We start from the raw sequence: 16,073 nt of genomic DNA, 5'->3' as shown, positions 1-16,073 counted from the left end.
GTCCAACCATAGATATAACTCCAGACTTGCCACCGAAGCTAATCTGCTCATTCAAATCACTCTTCGCTTAGATAAGATCATAAATTAAATTACACAAATGACTTTTTAATGACTTCTAAATTGGAATCATACTATATCACAATAATAATAATAATAATAATAATATACACCCATACAAGCATATTCATGCACTTATCTAATCAGCCAATCATGTGGCAGCAGCGTAATGCAAAAAAAATCACGCAGACGCAGGTCAGACGCTTGAGTTAATCTGGCGATTTTCCTCTCTTATCAACAAGGCGTTTCCACCCACAGAACTATGTTTTGTTTTTCGCACCATTCTGAGTAAACTCTAGAGACTGTTGAGTGTGAAAATCCCAGGAGATCAGCAGTTTATGAAATACTCAAACCAGCCCATCTGGGACCAAAAACCCTGCCATGGTTAAAGTCACAGAGATCACATTTTTTCTCCATTCTGATGTTAGATGTGAACATTAACTGAAGCTACTGTCCTGTATCTGCATGATTTTATCTATTGTGCTGCTGCCACATGATTGCTGAATGGATAACTGCATAAATGAGCAGGTCTACAGGTGTTCCTAATAAAGTGGATGGTGAGTGTATATGCACAGTCTAATCTTGTTTACATTGAACAAGCCTACTCCTGAGCAGGTTTGAGCTTTTGAAATTGTTTTCTTGGTAAGAAGTCTGACGATAGCTTCAAAGAACAGACAAATCCAGAATCAGGGCAAATCCACGATACTCCAATCTAATTTACTCAGTAATCCACGTATGAAGAACGGGCCCCAGGGCCTTTCTCTCAAAGCAGGGTTTAATGATTATCTAATTAACTATAGTTTGATCTAACCCTGATCTTCTGTTTCATGTTTGTGGATCACCTTTTACCCATGGTACATAATGGTAACTTATGGGTCCCTGGAGAACTAGTGGTTAGGCCACAGTGCTCTCACTGCTTGGCTTGGCTGGTCCCAAGCCCTGATAAAATTGGGGAGGGTTGCGTCAGGAAGGGCATCTGGCGTAAAAACTGTGCTAAATCAAATACGCAGACCGATGATCCGTGTGGCGACCCCTAAGAGGAGCAGCCGAAAGAGGAACATCATAATGGTAACTTATGATGCATGCCAGGTTACAGTCAGAATCAAAGATTGTAAATAGCTCTTGTAATAATTAGTTGCTGAAAGTGTAATTTATTCCGTTATACCAAATAAATGACTTATTTACAGCCTTAGTGTTTATGTATTACATATGCCTTCTCACTTATCTATTGATTTGACTGATCTGTATATTACATATTACAGGGATATTACAGTAATACAGTGGAGCTACCATGAGAAAGGACATCTGAAGTTAACCATTATAGACCCCATTACCCCAGACCCCTAGAGTCATAGAAACAAACAGTACGGCTTCATATTTCATTTCTAGCTGCAAATGTCTGATAACTGATATATATGAAGATATATGAAGACATATGAACATATATGATGTTTTATGCAAATAGAGCAAATACTTGTACTTCTGTTGAAACACCTGTTGTCAGTTTCTTAAGACAAAACATAAGCTATTTGACCAAATGAAACAGTTTATTATGAATTGAACCAGCACCAAAATAATATGCCTGAGATACTTGTGATTTCATCAAAGCAGTAATCCTTATAAAATTTGTGCTATAATCTTGTCATAAATCATTTAATTTTCTTGGGTAAAGTTTCCATGTTGAAAAAGCAATTTCTCAAATATGAAATTTGACATAATTGTCTAGATTACCTACAAAGCACAAATAATCAACTGATAGCCAGGTTTACAATAATAGTATTGCACTTGGAAATCCTTGGCTTATGTCTTTTGAAACTAAGCATTACAAAACAATATCAGAAAAGAATTTATATTGATGTCAAGTTTCCCAAGAGCCTAACCTTGTTAACAAAATTCTATACAAGATTGATATGTTAAAAAAAAAAAAAAAAAAAAACCACACACACAATATGCATTTTGTGTTGCAGTCACACATCTAAAGGATTATCATAGACTATTTTGTGATAGTGGCGTTGTTCATTAAAAAAAACAAGACGTTTGGTCAAAAAGCACTCATTCCCCTCAGCAAAACCATATTTATAAAAGTATACAAAGAAGATACAGGCCAGTTCTTCAGTTCATTCCTGCAGTAATATAACATCAACATTGTCATGAACTCCTTGCAGCAAGAGCTCGCCCTGAAACGTGATGACCTTCTTTCGCTTGGCTGCTTTCAGTGTTCCAACGAGTGCCTCGAAGAGGTTGGCACACTTGTCATCATTGAATAGGACACCGAATTTGACACTGATTTTACCATCTGCATCTGTAAAAGAGGAAGAGTGGTTATTGTATTAGAATGCTATAAAGCCGAGTTTACCAACGTTTTCATCATAATCACAATGAGCAATCCACTATGTGTATCAGAAGCTCTAGTAGCAGTAAATAGAGCTCAATGCTTAAAAGCTTAATACTGTCCAAGTTAATTCTGGAATTATCAACATCAGTATGTTGTGGTTTCTGACCAAGAAGTGGTCAGCTATGTTAAATGGAATGATTTATAGTAATTTCCTTAGTTTTACATTTATATCAACCAAGCAGACGTCTCTTTAAAAAAAAAAAGCCTGATGCTTATTGCATCAGAAGACACTGATGCAAGTAACAACGGCTACGATGTTTCCACCAGTGGACCCAAAACAAGTCAAAAGAAGAACAGAAAAAGCTTCCGATAACCACAAGGGCTAGAGTTTGTGCTACTGCTCAGAGCTGCTACAACGACATGTCAAAATACATTGTCAATAAAGTACAAAGTTATACAAGTAACTGTCATAAAACAGGTGAAATATGAAGAAGGTTTAGTTGGAAAAAGATATTACAGTACAAGTTCTTCACAATCATTATGATGAAAAGTGGTATCAGTTGTGTAAATACTGTAGGTATTTCTTGAGGGAACACACACACACACACACACACACAGGTCTGATTATCAAAGTGGGAGGAGCATCACAATGCCAGGACTTGCAAAAGATTTTGCCACTAGAAGCAAACTAGGCTTTATTAGTGCTCAGTTAACCCTTTCTCGCAGTATACTGCCGTTCCATCGACTTAACGAACATTTTCAATCAGTATAAACAAAAGATTTTTTTTTTATCTCTTCAAGATTAGTCAGGATGCAGTTGGGTTTCTGTGTGTAGAATATCATGACTCTGTGTTTAGCTGCTGGTGAGCAGGGCGATTGGAAAGAAATATGAAAAAACTGCAAATCCTTATTGTCCTGACTGTCTATTTTCATATGAACCATAAACCACTACTGTGGAGTGTGACATCACAAATAAATACAATGCTGAACACTGGCACCCCAAAACAGGTGGAAATTCCAGCTTTTGGGCTCTGGTAAAAAGAGTTAAAAATGCAGTGCACCAAAAAGCAATTGTGTGTCAGTTACAGCATGTACTGTATATGATCTCACATCTCTAGGGTCCCCGGTTCAGTCCTGAGCTCAGGTTACTAACTGTGCATGTTTTTCCAGTGTTGGCATGGCTTTGCTCTGGGTTGTCCAGTTTTGTCCCACCTCCCAAAAACATGCCAATAGGTGAATTACTGTCTCCATAGGTGTCAGTGAATGTGTGTCTGCATATTCCCCTGTGATGATCCCATCCAGGATATATTCCCACCTCAAGCCCAATGTTCCCTGGATAGACTCCAGATCCCTGACCAGGATAAAGAGGTTTCTGAATGAATGGATGGATGAATGAATGAATTAATCTGTAAAGGTAGTAACTAATAAAATTAACTGCAGGTTCCCCCAAAAGGAAAAGTCTCCTCATTTGAAACAATGAAGCATGCATACAGATAAGACAAGGCTTAATAATAATCAAGGAGCTAGATATACTTACTTTCGCTGCCAAGCCTACGAATCTCATTCACCAGGAGTGTGACCTCATGATCCACATTCATTTTTTTCACTGAAACAGCAAATGCATTTTAGTCGATTTTAGTCATTACAGAATTTCTTGAAAACATGATTTAGTGCACATTTTTACAAAGTGCTAAGGCAGAAATGCCTTGCTAATGAGAGAGGTCAGGGGAGAATGGCAGGACTGATTTGAGCTGACAGGAAGGCTACGGTAACTCAGATAACCACTCTACATCTGTACTGTGCAGAAAAGCATCACAGCATGTCAGCCATCTTCTCATGTTAAATGTCTTTTGTGATTGGAGTATTTATGTTCTACTGCCTCTCTGTGTACTCACCCCCACTATTTCCCATACTCCCTCCCTACATGCTTCTTATTCCTGCTGCACTTTGTTTATGTCCTGTAAGAACTGTGTATGTCATACATGTATCTTGCAACCTGGGTCCAGGAGAAAGGTTATATCACTGTATACTGCACATTGTATATGTCTGTAATGACAGTAAAGAGCTACTTGACTTGACAAACAGGAGTCTGAGGCTACAGTGGACAGAGGCACATCAAATCTGGGTAGATTGGAAAAAGACCAGGCAAACACACCATATATATATATATATATATATATATATATATATTATATATATATATATATATAGTTTAGAGCCCCCAATTTATCCCTAATGAGCAAGCCAGAGGCAATGGTGGCAAGGAAAAATTTCACTGAGACGAAATGAAGGGAAATTCAGAATTTCAGAAGGGTACCCATCCTCATCTGGGTGACAACAAATAGTGCAATTATAAATGATTCCCTTCTATAATTGTGTACTATACGGTAAAAAAAGTGCAATTGTGTAAACAGGAAATTCAACAGTTTTCACATGAAGTCAATTTTGTTGAAGTTATCAACTGGTCACCCGATGGAGACTTGAGGGCAAAACTGTTATTGGGAATTGCAGTCCTAAAGCTATAATAGCAATTGTAGTCCTAAGCCATCGTAGCAAGAATGTTCATATCAATTGCAGTCCAAAGGTATCTTCATGGTATTTAAGTGGTACCATCCACAGTAATCGTGCCATCAGCCATCAGACTCTACAATGCCACAACACCCAGTACCTCCTAGTCCACTGATTGAGTCTCACAAACACACACACTCAACAGTTAATTGTCATTCCACAGATATCGCACATGTATATAATACAAATAGAAGCCTAGGATATGTACATACACAAAGATTTATTTTATTGTTTATGTTATTTCTATTGTATAAGTATTTATGGAAATTCTTTTCTTTGATGTTACTCCTCCTACTTATGCTGCCGTTTCAACTTGAATTTCCCTTTTGGGGGATCAATTAAGGTACATCCCATCCCATCCCACGCTATCCTATCCTATCCTTTCCTATCCTATCCCACGCTATCCTATCCTATCCTTTCCTATCCCACGCTATCCTATCCTATCCCACGCTATCCTATCCTATCCCACTCTATCCTATCCTACTCTATCCTATCCTATCCTTTTCTATCCCACGCTATCCTATCCCACTCTATCCTATCCTTTCCTATCCTATCCCATCCTATCCTTTCCCATCCCACTCTATCCTATCCTATCCTTTCCTATCCTATCCTATCCTTTCCTATCCCACGCTATCCTATCCTATCCCACACTATCCTATCCTATCCTATCCTTTCCTATCCCATGCTATCCTATCCTATCCTTTCCTATCCTATCCTATCCTTTCCTATCCCACGCTATCCTATCCTATCCCACACTATCCTATCCTATCCTATCCTTTCCTATCCCATGCTATCCTATCCTATCCTTTCCTATCCTATCCCACTCTATCCTATCCTATCCTTTCCTATCCCACACTATCCTATCCTATCCTATCCTTTCCTATCCCACACTATCCTATCCTATCCTATCCTTTCCTATCCCACACTATCCTATCCTTTCCTTTCCTTTTCTAACCTCACTGATCTCCATGTGGCAGGAAGTGATTTCCAAGTGATGAGACCTATAACCACATGCGTTAATCTATCTGATCAAATCTAATCTGCAGTGTTCCAAGGTTTTGTTTTTTTTTCTCTCAGGGAGGCGCCCAAGCCTACAAAACTGCAGCGGCTCTATCTAGTAAAACAAACAGATAATACATGAAATTTGATTTAGACTTGAATTACAAAATCAGATCAGTATTTTTCAGTTGGTTGTAAATTTTTCTTTAAGCCTGTAAAGTGCAGGATTCAAAGCCACAGCTGCTCCATTGTGCCGGTTCAGATGCACATGTTCACTTGAGCTCGTGCCCAAACGCGGAAGTTGCTCCGGTTTAAAAAAAAAAAAGAAGAAGAAAAAAAAAACACCCACAGAATTAGAAAGAACCATCATTATTTAAACATAAAAAAAAAATCACACGAATAAGCACATCGTATTGCTCGTTATAACTATATTTTGGGAACAGCTTCTTCACGATATAAGCAAACGCGCTGTTTATCTCCAGCCCTAACCAAGCAAATGCCGGGTGTAGTCTACCTACAGACCTACAGTCAGTGTGTAATCCTAATATTCTTACTACACTTACACTTATTACACACAGTGAAACTGGCATTATCGCAGAGGTGTGTAATCCACTGGCTTACCTAGATGAGGATATTTTTAAAGCCTGAAGCTGAAGCGTTGGGACTCGATTCACGTTTGAAGTGAAAAACACCATAAATGGAGCTCGTGCTGACGTCACGCACAAGCCTTCAGCTGGAGTCGAGTCTTCAGGCTGATAAAAACTGTGTATTCATTTGGTACATTTAAGTTATCGTGATTTAGCAAGACCTTTCATTATTTCATTATTTCATTTTTATTTATTGGTTGGTTTTATATATACATGTATAGTTAATATGTACTTTTTATATTATTTGTGTATACCCTTGGCACTTTTGTTATGTATTTGTTGTTCAAGCATTAATAATAATAATAACAATAATAATAATAATAATAATAATAATAATAAAAGAGTCTTCAGGCTAATAACTGTAGAGGAAATTGCTGATCATATCTATCCTAAATGTTTTGTTGCTTTGTAATGTATTGAAATGTATTGTTTGGTTTCACTGACTATGACAGAAAGGTCAGCTGTCAATTTTATATGATCAATTTGATTAGTAGTTTAACCAAATTTTACATTCATAAATCAAAATTCACCTACAAAAAACTTTTTAGAGCTATCAATAAATCTCAAACAATATGTTTCTTCAATCTCTGAAAGTTCTAACAAAAAAGCTGTTAAAACCTATAGTTATTTTAAGCTTTACAAAATATTTGTGTAACTCTTTTTATTATTATTATTATTATTATTATTATTATTATTATTATCATTTATTTATTTATTTGTATTATTATTTTTATTATTTATTTATTTGGTTTATTTGGTTTATTTTTTATTACTTCTTTATTTTTCATCTACTGATCCCCTGGCACTTTTAGATGTACACAAGTTGTTCAGCTGTTGTATACTTGTCTGATTTTTCAATAAAGTTCTTAAAAAAAAAAGTCTTCAGGCTAATCATATAGCTGCTATAGTGCAAAGTGCAGCTGAGACACTGTGGATGGCAATGAATAACATGGTATTGCATGTGATACAATAACAACAATAAGAACAACAATAAAATACTACTACTACTACTACTACTACTAATAATAATAATAATAATTATTATTATTATTATTATTATTATTATTGTTCTAATTTTATTTCGCATCATGTCTGTAGCTTTCCCCATACACAATGGATGGAAGCTGTGTGGATTTTTGTCTAGATGGCACGATCTGTGTAGGCTACACCAGTGGTGAAGATTTGCCAGCTTGGCATTATTGATTCCATCAGCAAGACTGTAAAGAGTAAAAACTTTCCCAATTCATTATACTCTGAATAAATAATGTATACATTACAATAATGTAAGTTATTCTATATCTACAAATAAGTTTTGGCCTAGTCTAATATTAATTTTTAAAAAATAGTCAATCTGCACAATAAGGGTCGGCTAGCCCACGTGGGTAATGTATTCAAGGGGACACATTTGCTGATGGGTCATTATGCTGAATACATTTTTGGCCTATTAAATTGCATTTTTGCCAAAAACAATATTGGCCCCTCTCAAGCACCTACACTATATGGCCAAAATATGGACATGTTCCTTGGACAGGTGTGTGTGTATGTGTGTGTAAGAGAGAGAGAGAGAGAGAGAGAGAGAGAGAGAGAGAGAGAGAGAGAGAGAGAGAGGAGAGAGTGTTTGTGCACACAAATAAGTCACTAAGTATATATAAACCAATACACTATATGGCCAAAAATATGTGGACGCCTGGCCATACCACTCATATGTCCCTGCCTTTGCTGTTATAATAACCTCCACTCTTCTGGGAAGGTTTCCCACTAGATTATATGCCCACATGCTGAAAACCCAAGGCAGAAACACCCACAAACTAGAAACAACTGAAGACAGCTGCAGTAAAGACCTGGCAAATCATCTCAAGGGAGGAAACGCAGCATTTGGTAATGCCCAGGGGTTCCAGACTTCAGGCAGTCATTGACTGCAAAGGATTTACATCCAAGTATTAAAAATAATCCTAATATGTATGATAATGTTAGTTTGTCCAATTACTTTTGAGGCTGTGAAAATGGAGGGAATATGTAAAAAAATGGCTGTAATTCCTAAACAGTTAATGCAATATGTTTTGTTAAACCCCTTGAATTAAAGCTGAAAATCTACACTTCAGGCACATCTTGATTGCTTCATCCATCGTAGTGGTGTACAGAGGCAAAATTATGAAAATTGTATCACTGTCCAAATACTTATGGACCTGGCTCTGTGTGTGTGTGTGTGTGTGTGTGTGTGTGTATACATTATATGCAAAGATCAGCCACAGCACACCTTCAGAGGTCTTGTGGAGACCATGCCTCGACGGGTCAGAGCTGTTTTGGCGGCAGGAGTGGGACATACACAATATTAGGCAGGTGGTTTTAGTGTTATGGCTATTCGGTGTAATTGATCTCCAATTCCTTTACAATCTATTCATTTCAGCCTAATTTGTGTTTTATTATTACCAGATAAGAGGATTGACATAAGAGTAACATGGTTCATGCAATACAATGTTTATGACACAAAAGTTTAGAATAATGGCCCCTAAGCTACAAATTTGTCTCTTTTTCTTTTACACTTGATATGTACTTTACTTCCTGCTTTTTATATTATTGTCTTTATATTCTTGTTTTAAATTATTGTCATTTCACATGCGAGAAATATATAAATTTAAATGTCTAAAATCGTATAACATTATATACCAGAGTAAATTTGCCTCAGCATTTGATATTCACCAGATATTCATAAGCAAAGATTGGCTTGTTAAAAATAACCAAAAATGTGCACTCAGGAAAGAAATCTCTATATTTTGTGAAGTAATTCCTAGACATTCCAGACAACATTTTCATTATCGGCAACTTTAGAAGATAAAGATTACAGTAAATTCAGGAATACTGGGACGATTTTTTTGAATTTCCAGATTGTTTAAGCTTTCTTGCCATTAGTAAAAAACAAATGCCCTGACACACGATCCACTTCTGAAATCCTCAAGGTTTGTCTATCTACATGTGGTGGAAAAATGTTTATATCATATTCTACACAAGCATGGCTTATCTTTTTGTCACAACTGACTGAAACCATTTTTTAAAGATGTGTTTTATAATTTGGGACAGTACGTTTGGTAATATGGAACACATATCTTCATTGGTTTAGGCTTTTACTTTTACTCTTAATGACACATTTACAACATTATTTATTCATCAACATCAATCTCAAAAATTATATGAACGCAGTGCCCTAAGTAAAAATCTCTGTATATTCAGTAATAGCCTCAGTAAAGTTCTGTATTTTGATAATTATGCTACTGCATGTTTAGATATTTAAATTTTAATGAACATAAAATCCATCAATGCACCATTTAACCATAGTTGTGGGTTGGTTCATGCATCCTTTATATCTCATCCCTTTTCCTCTCTCTACTTATTGTATTTTAAGACTGTCTCAATTATCCTGAGACATGCTTCTCCAGTTTCACAAATTAGTTAAAGGTTTCACATGTTCAATGTTACACATGAATTGTATTGAGAGATGTGTTTTCTTCATCTTAGGACTGAAATAGTTTTATTAATTTGTGAACCATCTGGCAGATGTTACAAGACAATCTATGCCCGCACAACCAGACTGAGGAACAGTTTCTTCACCAGAGCCATCGCTGCAGTGAACCAGTCCTCCAGAATCCCTTTATAACCACCTGCCTGCAATGAACAAACTCTCACACTCCACATATCTGCTCATGTACTGACAAGCGCCAGTCACAGGTCAACTACACAGTAACGTGAAATACCTGGCACCTGTATCACTACTGCACTGAAATCCCTAACAAGCTGACTGTACTCAATTGATTGACTAAACTCATTCCATCAATTTGACTGAGTAATGGGGTCTCCGAAAACTTGTATATTTAAGTTCACTCAACTTGGTGCTCAAGTAGACTGTATTTAAATTCTCAAGTTCACTTAACTTGGTGTTCATATAGTGTATTTAAATGATTAAATTCACTTAACTTGGTGTACATATAGTGTACTTTACAGTTTAATGACTGTGATTCAAATCCAGGCCACAGCAGTGGGAGCGCCGCATGCTAGCCACTAGTCCACCAGGGAACCAGTGTACCTGCTACATAGTGGCAATTAACACTTTTTAGCAAAATATAACTTTATTTTCAAAACTTCCTCTACATGATTGCCATTTCTTAGTAAATACACACAGAATTATCTCGCCTACTCATGAACTCTAGAACTTCACTACACCTGTACCAGCAACCGACAAGCCGAAGAGGACTACCTTTTGCAATTATCTACCAATCAGTGTGTTAGTTCTCTTGTTGCCAGGCAGAACTCCTTGCATGGCCAATCACATCAAAGAAAGACCAGAGTGAGCTATGTTAATGTATCATGATTTTGAACACTTGAAATCTTAAGTTTATGTATTTTATAGGTAATTAAATCAAACAAACCTTTACAAATATTACAAAACGCAACATTTTAAGTAAAGTTTATTCATGATAACTACTTAATCTCTTAGTATTGTTATAAATACTGCTGTTACTTTGCACATCGAAAGGTGCACTATAATTATTATTGCACTACAATTATTAAAAAAACAAACAAACAAACAAAAAAACTATAATACTTTTTCTTACATTGTTTATAAACTAAATCTCATCACTATTAACAATCGTAATGTAGATTTGTAAATGTATGACAATAACGATATTTTATTTTATTCCATTCTAGTGTGGTTTCGACGTATGTGACCTTTATTTTGAAATGTCTTCACGGCGCAGAACCGTTTACCTACTTGGCTGTAAAGCAGAGATCTAATGTTGTCAATTATGATAAACATTGTCAAACGCTGAGCCAGATTTACACACATACATTACATATATAAACACATAATTTTTTTGCGGTCGTACCTGGAGGCTGATATCTGTTTATTTACATATATATTTCTTATTCTGAAACGGTGTACATATAAAACGGACTATCCAACGTCCTTGCTCTGTACCGCGCTGTGACCTGGGAAATGTAGTTTAATATAGTTCATCATTACATTCAGACAATTGCATGTAAAAGGTCTTTGAACTACTGTCTTCCGGGTTTGAATCAAATTCTCTGTCCTCATGTGAGCCAAGTAAACACTGGAACAGTATTTGCAGGTTAGTGAGTTGTGTGAAAGTTATGCCTAAGCTCTGCCCGTGTAAGGAGATGTATTATATGCAGTATATTTAATTCTGTAATATTCCATTTAACAGCTGACACATGCAATGAGACCTGTGCAAGAAATTTCGCAGTGGCCCAAAGTATCAAAGTTCACTGTGTCTGCATGTGCTGCCAGTGTTGCAGAATTGGGTAATAAAGTTCCTAACAATTTAAATTTTTTTGTCTTTTAAAAAATCTGTTTATATATATATATATATATATATATATATATATATATATATATATATATATATATATATATATATATATATATATGTGTGTGTGTGTGTGTGTGTGTGTGTGTGTGTGTGTGTGTGTGTGTGTGTGTGTGTGTATAAAATTATTATTATATATATATATGTGTGTTTTATTATATATGTGTTTTATATATATATATATATATATATATATATATATATATATATTTGCATATGTAGATATGCTTTGCACATATTTGTTTATTCATTTCTATTTATTCATGAATATCTCTGTTTCTGTTTTGTTGTCAACTCCAATTTAGTCACATTCCCCCTTGATCTTACAAAAACAAGGCTTCAAATACAAGGCGAATATGCTCCTGGGAAACTCAGCAAGAGTGGAACCGCCAACACTGTGTACAGGGGAATGCTAAGCACAGCTGTAGGAATAGTGCGAGAAGAAGGACCACTAAAATTATGGCAAGGGGCAACACCTGCAATCTACAGACATATAGGTAACTTTCAGCACTATATAATTGGGAATTGGTTGACTGGTGAACATTAGAAGTTTACTGTCGTCATATCAGTATTATATAAAGCTATGTGAGTGAACTGTCAAATAGGCTTATATCAAAAGCCGTTTACCAGATGCACATGAGGAGTTTTGTATCGTTAACCACTGGACCACTGGCGTTAACCACTGGATCAACTGATCAGTTGTTCTTTTCCTTCTTGGTGATAAGTGCGCATATATATATATATATATATATATATATATATATATATATATATATATGCCTTGTTGACAACAGAGGTCAGAGGAAAATGGCATCTCAGCATGCACAAAACATTGAACTTTGCGGTGGATGGGCTACAACAGCAGAAGACCACATCAGGTTCCAATCCTGTCAGCCAAGAACAAGAATTTGAGGTCATCATGGGTACAGACTCACTGAAACTAGACAGTTGAAGATTGGAAAAAGACCAGGCGATTTTTTTTTTTTCTGATCTTCAGCTGTCCAGTTTGGGTGAGCCAGTGCCCATGATAGCCTCAGATTCTTAATTGGATTTACAGTCTCCATACATATGGGAAATGAACACTTTTTATCAAAAAGTCTTCCAAAATTTTTCATACTTAGTTTATATTATAAACTGCCACTGTATATTTATGTCCTGTAACTGTACTGCCTCCCTTTTCTTACACATTGCAGGTTTGTTTTCATTTTTAAGCCCATAAAACTAATAAAAAAAATATATACAAGACTAGTATCCACATGAACAGAGTTTTCAGTGATTCATATTTCAGCCACAGAAGTTAGATGTTTTATTTTTAATTTTAATACAGTTATTGCCATTATTGGTTACACCACATGGTAGGCAGTCACACCAAATGATGAACACCATCACCATACATGGTTAAAAAATATTATTATGCTGTTTTAATTATTTTTTAATAGCTAAAGAAATAAAGGAAAAGTCTGCATTTACGTCATCAACCCATTTTCTTTTTTAAATTAGTTTATTCAGGGGGCAGGATGCTAGCGTACGAACAGCTCCGGGATTTTGTGTTGGGAAAATCGGAAGATGGCAGCTTTCCCCTTTGGTAAGAACAGACTCACTGTTTAACCTTGTATGCTGCCATAAAGGCATAACAAGGACCGTAACTAGGATCAAACATTTGATGCTATGTGGGAGGTTAAAAAACACACACACACACACACAAAACCTTCCAAAACTACAGAGGTCAGACCTCTGTTGCCACATAGCTAGTTACGGCCATGGTCATAACTAATTACCAAATCAAAAATATTACTTTGTGACACTTGACCCTGTTATTCATTGCAGGAAGGCTGCATTTGGTGGCATGGTATCTGGTGCTCTGGGCCAATTTTTGGCCAGCCCCACTGATCTAGTTAAGGTACAGATGCAAATGGAAGGGAAAAGAAGGCTGGAAGGCAAACCACCAAGGCAAGCAATCCTAGTAGTGCTTAGGGTACAAATTCATTCTAGGTCATGTGCATTATGAGGTCCTTTTTATTCACCAGAGTTCATGGGGTTATTCATGCCTTTGTGAAGATTGCGAAGGAAGGAGGGATCCGGGGCCTCTGGGCTGGTTGGGTGCCCAATGTACAGAGAGCTGCTTTGGTCAATCTAGGAGGTAGTGCAATGCAAATATTTCCTATTATTTCAGCAACCAAAGCAAAGTGATTTGATATGATACAGTAATTGCCAGTATTATTCAAGATCTTGTCTACTTGTGGTCTTTACTTTTGACATTCAGATCTCACAACATATGACAGCGTGAAGCACTTTCTACTAAGGAATACCTCTATAGGGGACAACTGTCTTTGTCATGGATTGGCAAGGTATGTTTTTTCCTTTACCTTTGCAGAAATACTACAAGAAATACTACTAAAGGTCATGTCTGACTGAAATATTTTTCCAGCACTTGTTCTGGTCTAGTCGCAGCTATGATGGGAACACCGGCTGATGTGGTTAAGACGAGAATAATGAACCAACCTCGGGACTCAAATGGAAGGTTATTTTGCCATTCAGACTGCATAAAATAGTACTTTTAACATTAGTAAGACTAATTAACATAATGCTAACAGGCCTCTATTATCTTTCAATCATTTATAGCAACATTATAATAGTAATTATGATAGAATGAGTAATTATAATAGAATTATGTAAATACACAGTCCAGTCCATAAGTAACTGGACAATGACAAGATTTAAAACAGAGCACTAATTATGGGGTTAAAGCACAGAATCATACTCTTTGTATAAGACAATAAAAATTTTGTTTAATGTTAAGGAGCATAAAATGTCTTTCTGATGTTTTTTTAAAGGGGTCTCCTGTACAAGTCATCCATAGACTGTCTGGTTCAGTCTGTTAGAGCAGAGGGATTGCTAACACTTTATAAAGGCTTCGTACCAACCTGGTTAAGAATGGTACTCTACTTATTATTTTAGTTATTTGCTTTCATTATAGATTTTACCTCATTTGGAATAGTACTTTTATGTGAATTCTTTATTTCTGTCTTTGCAGGCTCCCTGGTCAATGACATTTTGGCTAACCTTTGAGCAAATCAGACGTGCTGTGGGCATCAGTTCATTCTGAACATATGAATCAAAGGAGCAATAAAAATAAACTGTTGTTAAGGAAAAGAGAGAGTTTTTTCCTTCAGTGCATTAATGTTGCTACCTCACAGCTCCAGGGTCCCCAGCTTGATCCACAGCTTGGGTTTTTTTCTGTATGGAGATTGTGTGCATGTTCTCCCCATGTTCCTGTGGGTTTCTTCCAGGCTCTCTGGTTCCCTCCCACCTGCCAAAAGCATGCCAATAAGTGGAATTGCTTAGTTAAATTGCCCCTAGGTCTGAATGCATGTGTGCATGGTGTCGAGTGTTCTTGCGATCCACAGTCCTGACCAAAAATCTGAGAAAATCTGACCTGCAGTTATTAGCCTACAATTAAAATGTTCTTTTACAGGCAAAATCCACTGTGAACCAAGAGGAATATAAAGGCTCATGTCACATCTGCCAAAAACACCTTAACGACCAGCAAGCCTTGTAGGATAATGTTCTGTGGACTGATGAGGTGAAAGTGGAACATTTTGGTAGACGTCGGTCCTATTGCATCAGGCATAAAGCTAACACTGGCATAAAGCTTCCACAATAAGAACATCATACCAACAGTCAAATATGGTGGTGGTAGTGTGATGGCGTGGGGGTGCTTTGCTGTTTCGGGGTCTGAATAATCTATCTGCACCTTATTCAAACATGTCTTACATGCCAAACATGTTTTAACCTCATTAATTCATTTAATAAAATGAATCATTAATTCCTTCATTCATTTTCACTGACTGCTTTATCCTGATCAGGGCTATGGTGCATTGTGAGCCTATCCTGGGAGCAAGCCGAAATAAACCATCAGTCACATGTAGGGGCAACTTAGAAAAGTCAGTTCTTGGGAGGTGGAAGGAGACCAACAAAGATACAAAGAGAACATGGAAAATATTCACAGTAAATAGAGTTCAGGATCACACCCTGGACCCTGGAGCTTTAAGGGAACTAATACTACCTGCTGTACCACCATGATGC

At 36.6% G+C, this 16,073-nt stretch overlaps 2 protein-coding genes across 2 annotated transcripts; one reads left to right on the top strand and one right to left on the bottom strand.

Annotated features, from left to right (window-relative positions):
* Positions 1 to 1,585: 1,585 nt before the first annotated feature.
* Positions 1,586 to 6,700, bottom strand: LOC113533164 (costars family protein ABRACL). The gene is made up of 3 exons (XM_026925089.3): positions 6,581 to 6,700; positions 3,930 to 3,998; positions 1,586 to 2,359 (listed from the first exon to the last, which is right to left on the bottom strand). Exons 2-3 carry the CDS (start codon positions 3,988 to 3,990, stop codon positions 2,175 to 2,177), a joined length of 246 nt encoding a protein of 81 aa, XP_026780890.1. The 5' UTR covers positions 3,991 to 3,998; positions 6,581 to 6,700; the 3' UTR covers positions 1,586 to 2,174.
* A 4,647-nt stretch (positions 6,701 to 11,347) lies between these two features.
* On the top strand, positions 11,348 to 16,037 carry slc25a27 (solute carrier family 25 member 27). Its single transcript, XM_026925088.3, has 10 exons — positions 11,348 to 11,729; positions 11,826 to 11,922; positions 12,293 to 12,484; positions 13,488 to 13,572; positions 13,815 to 13,937; positions 14,015 to 14,127; positions 14,251 to 14,335; positions 14,416 to 14,508; positions 14,822 to 14,924; positions 15,022 to 16,037. The coding sequence occupies exons 2-10, from the start codon at positions 11,838 to 11,840 to the stop codon at positions 15,091 to 15,093; spliced, it is 951 nt and encodes a 316-aa protein (XP_026780889.1). The 5' UTR covers positions 11,348 to 11,729; positions 11,826 to 11,837; the 3' UTR covers positions 15,094 to 16,037.
* Positions 16,038 to 16,073: the final 36 nt, after the last annotated feature.

The sequence above is a fragment of the Pangasianodon hypophthalmus genome, chromosome 8 (genome assembly GCF_027358585.1).
Source record: "Pangasianodon hypophthalmus isolate fPanHyp1 chromosome 8, fPanHyp1.pri, whole genome shotgun sequence".
NCBI classification, from domain to species: Eukaryota; Metazoa; Chordata; class Actinopteri; order Siluriformes; family Pangasiidae; genus Pangasianodon; species Pangasianodon hypophthalmus.
This window is presented reverse-complemented; position numbering and strand designations above follow the sequence as displayed.